The 3,985-nt window shown below is 61.6% G+C and overlaps 3 protein-coding genes; 2 read left to right on the top strand and 1 right to left on the bottom strand.

The window, feature by feature from the left end:
* Positions 1–366: 366 nt before the first annotated feature.
* Positions 367–2,215, top strand: CHC_T00001918001 (hypothetical protein). XM_005712974.1 is given in 2 exon segments: positions 367–1,638; positions 1,639–2,215. The coding sequence occupies 1 exon segment, from the start codon at positions 367–369 to the stop codon at positions 1,636–1,638; it is 1,272 nt and encodes a 423-aa protein (XP_005713031.1). The 3' UTR covers positions 1,639–2,215.
* A 206-nt stretch (positions 2,216–2,421) lies between these two features.
* Positions 2,422–3,147, top strand: CHC_T00001917001 (hypothetical protein). The gene has a single exon (XM_005712973.1). The coding sequence runs from the start codon at positions 2,422–2,424 to the stop codon at positions 3,145–3,147; it is 726 nt and encodes a 241-aa protein (XP_005713030.1).
* Positions 3,148–3,271: 124 nt separating this feature from the next.
* On the bottom strand, positions 3,272–3,646 carry CHC_T00001916001 (hypothetical protein). The gene has a single exon (XM_005712972.1). The coding sequence runs from the start codon at positions 3,644–3,646 to the stop codon at positions 3,272–3,274; it is 375 nt and encodes a 124-aa protein (XP_005713029.1).
* Positions 3,647–3,985: the final 339 nt, after the last annotated feature.

Genomic DNA, 3,985 nt, shown 5'->3' with positions numbered 1-3,985 from the left:
AGACGGGGCGCGGCTGTGCGTCATAGCGTCAGAAATTCTGCACTGCTGTAAGACGCGCATTACAGGTCGATTGGCGAAAACCGCATCGGACACGTGTAAATGGCACGCGTGCACGACTCTCCGCCGATCCACATGTACAGTACACGAAATGACAGGTGTCCACGTGTGTGTGTCCGAAATGATTCCGGCTTACAGACACATTCCCTCCAATGAGCAGCGCGCCTCGATTCCGTCCAGTCCTCTCCAGTCTTGGTCCTGTTGCCACCGCCAACTCCGCCACCGCCGCCGACCCTCTTGATCCATCCAATTCTTTACTAACGTCCCGTCACCGGTCTGCATGCAGTCCGTCTTCTCCGCCACGCCGCAATGAGCTACGCCACCGCCACGGCCTTGCGCCGCCTGTTGACCACGTCCTCCCGCCAGTCCTACCTCCGCCAGAGCCCCTTCCTGCGCCCGCTCTCCTCGTCGGCCCGCTCCTCGCGCGCCGCGCCCGACTACTACGCCACGCTCGGCGTGCCGCCCACCGCCTCGCAGGCCGACATCAAGAAGGCGTACTACCGCCTGGCCAAGTCGCACCACCCGGACTCGGGCTCGGGCTCCGACGCCTCGGCCTTTGCGGATCTCTCGCACGCCTACGAGACGCTGTCGGACCCGCGCAAGCGCCAGCTCTACGATGCGCACGGCCCCGAGGGCGTGAACGCCGCGGACGCCAACATGCACCCCGGCGGCCCGGGCTTCGCCGGCGCGGCGAACGTCGAGGACATCCTGCGCGAGTTTGGTCAGTTCTTTTCCGGCGGCGACGCCCCGCGCACCGCCGTCGACGATCCGTTGCCCGGCGAGGATAAGCAGGCCGTCGTCACCCTCAGCTTGCGGGATGCCGCGTTCGGCGTCGTGAAGGATGTGCGTGTGCACGCAAACAGGACGTGCGCCAAGTGCTCGGGGTCCGGGAAGACGGAGAAGACCACGGTTAAGAGCTGCCCGCAGTGCGGTGGGCAGGGACGCGTCCGCCGCAACGGCGGCATGTTCCAGACGGTCATCATGAGCTGCCACCGTTGCGCTGGTAGCGGCAGCGTCCTGGAGGACCCCTGCGGCTCTTGCGAGGGCAGCGGCGTCACCTCGGGTGTCAGGGACAACTCTGTATCGTTTCCGCCGGGCTGCGATACCGGCATGGTGCTTCGCGTCCCGGGCGGAGGAGGTGCTGGAGCGAGGATGGGACCGCCGGGCGATTTGTTCATTCAAGTCAGGGTCGCAGAAGATCCCTACTTTCATAGAGACGGCAGGGACTTGCATGTCGTTGCCCCGATTAGCATTGCGCAGGCCGCTCTAGGGGGCAAGGTCAGCGTCAAAACCCTGGATGGCGAAGAGAGTGTTAGAGTAAGAACGGGCACCCAGCCGGATGACACACACAAGCTACATGGAAGGGCCCTGAGAGGCGTTAATGATCCTAAGAGGGGGGACCAGTTTGTCCACTTTAAGGTTGTTGTGCCAGAAACGTTGTCAGAGAAGCAAGAGGAGCTATTGCAGCAATTATTGGAACTGGAGGGCGGCAAGATCACAAGACCGGAAGAGTGTGATTCGAGGAGCTTGTTGCAACGGTTTCAGCGGTTTTTGAGAGGCACCATTGGAGGCGGAAATTGAATGGCCACGTGATCATCGTTGATTGAAAAACTACAACCACAATTGCCACGGGTGCGGAAGACTGCTGATGGAAGTTGGTGTCTATGTTTACTGCGCGCGCCATTGTCCTATCGTTTGCGTGCCACCGAGCAGAGGGTGGAGACGGCTGGTCGTTGAGGAAGTGCGTCGGATCCGGAAAGAATGTCCCCCTCCCCATCTTGTGTTGCCTCGCATGTTTTATGCACGTGGGGCCGTTGTTTTGGGTCTTAAGAGTCCAGTCCAATCGAGTAGTTGCCGCATACCGTATTACCTACAATATTATTAACGGCAGCGACAATAGCGACGAAAAGGTTGCGCATCTCTTCGGCAGAAAACGCCTCAGACGACCGACTAGCACACAACAGCCTTTCAGAAAACATCCAATTTACTTCAGTGGAACCCGCGAGTCCTTCCTGCCTCTCACAAGAAAAGCGACACCCATGGTTGACAGAAAGGAAGCAAACATTCAGTAGTCAGAAAGCGAGGACCACATGCGTGCTGGTACTGGTGCCATGTGCAATATGTAAAAGTTTAAAAGATTTGCAGAGTCGGTCGGCGATACTTTTGAAAACGTGCCGTGTCAGTCAGTGTCGAGATACTTTGAGGCGCTCTCTCTCTCTCTCTCTCGGTCAATAAGTCTTGTAGTTAAAGTTTGCAAGTTGGTGGTGGGACGGCATTGACGCCGGAGGAACAATAGACGCCGGTAGCGAAGCTGTGGGCGCGACCTGAGGCATCAACCCATGGCCCACCGGCTGTGGTGGGAGGATGGGCTGCCCCAGCGGCGCGGCCTGCACCGGCCTTCTCTGGACCGAGATAGTCAAAAGGTTTTGGAGGATCTCTAGGCGATCTGTGAGCGCTGCGACGGTATCTCTCAAATTCTCATTCTCCCCTTCGAGCGTCGTGACGCGCTTCTCGTACTCGGCCGTCATGTTCTTGCGCCTAATCCGGGACAGCTTGGCGCTCTCGCGGTTCTGCGCCTGGCGCTGCAGCTTGCGCTGCTCTTCCGTAAGGTGCGGGTTCTTCCTCTTGCGGCCGCGCTTCTTCGGTAGCTTGCTGTCGTCCTCCACGTGCGGGTGCTCCGGGTTGAGCCCGATGATCTGCTGCTCGACGCCCGCGGCCGCGGAGCTCGCCGACGGTGTAGCGGGGTTGCCTGGGGCGTTCGCTGACTGCGTCCCGCCGACCGAAGGGTCCTTCGAGAGCGTGCCTGCGGCGGCGGCGGCAGCCGCGACGGCGGCGCCAATCGCGGCGGACGGGTTTGCGTTGGACTTGTTGGTATCAGAGTCGGAATTGTGGCGGTTATTGGTCGGCGAGGGGTTGGTGTTGTCCCCGTCGGGGTTGTTGGTAGGCTTGTCCGGAGGGTTTGCGGGCGAGTCGCGCGAATCGCGTGACGCGGGGGAGCCTTTGGCACTTGCAGCATCATCGGTATTGTGGGTGCTCCCCGTAGCACCGGTGGGCTGCGGGGCGGTCTTACGTATGTCATTGCGGTCCTGATCCAGCTCGCCTTCGCTATCGCCGACGTCGTCATGCGTGTCCGGATGAGGAAAGTCGTTCTTTCCGGCTGCGGCGCGATTCTCAAACTCTGAGATGACGTCCTTAAACCAGGTGTTCTCCCTTTTCAGGAGGCCGCTACCTCCCGGGTCGGGGGCGCCAATGGCGACGGCCTCAGTAAACCAACTGGTCCTCTTCTTAATCTCGCCGCTCTGTGCGGCGGGGTCGGCGGTATCCGACCTCCAGACGGGGCGGAGTCACTTCGTCCGCCTCGCGTAGACAGGCGGCGCATGAGCTGGTTGGGGGTGGGCGGTGGGCGCGGCGAGCCGGAGGGCTTGGATGAGGAGTCGAACGGGAGGGGCGGGGGCAGGTGTGAAAAGTTGAGGCTCGGAATCTTGGACCTTCCCTTGCGCTTGAGGGTGCGGATGCTCGGCTGTGCGGTGTCATCCGGCGGGGCATTGGGGTAGTCGTCGTTAAAGACCGAGGCGATGAGGCGCTCCATGTCGCGCTCGCCCTTGGAGATGCCTGCGACGACGGCGCAGGCCTTGTCCAGGGCCTCGACCTTCTTGCCGGCGTTGGTGTGCGCCGACTCGGAGATGGTGCGCAGCAGGCCAGAGGCGTGGTCGTACACGTCCGGGATGTGGTAGTCGCCCAGCGTGGCCGAGTCCTTGAGGATGGAGCCGCCAAAGTCGAGGTCCCACTCGGCGTGCGGGCCCGGCGTGGCCGGGGCGCCGCCCGCCCAAGTGTCCATGAGCGGGGTGATCGAGTCCCTCAGCTGGCGGATCTTTCCAGCACACTGGCGGCCGCTCGAGCATGCATCTAGAGGGCCCAATTCGCCCCC

This window comes from Chondrus crispus, genomic scaffold, assembly GCF_000350225.1.
Source record: "Chondrus crispus Stackhouse genomic scaffold, scaffold_118, whole genome shotgun sequence".
NCBI classification, from domain to species: domain Eukaryota; phylum Rhodophyta; class Florideophyceae; order Gigartinales; family Gigartinaceae; genus Chondrus; species Chondrus crispus.
The sequence above is the reverse complement of the archived record's forward strand: the minus strand, read 5'-3'. Positions and strand labels throughout refer to the sequence as shown.

Coding starts and splice junctions, on each gene's coding strand:
- CHC_T00001918001 (XM_005712974.1), top strand. CDS start 367: ATGAGCTACGCCACCGCCACGGCCTTGCGCCGCCTGTTGACCACGTCC.
- CHC_T00001916001 (XM_005712972.1), bottom strand. CDS start 3,646: ATGGAGCGCCTCATCGCCTCGGTCTTTAACGACGACTACCCCAATGCC.
- CHC_T00001917001 (XM_005712973.1), top strand. CDS start 2,422: ATGGGCTGCCCCAGCGGCGCGGCCTGCACCGGCCTTCTCTGGACCGAG.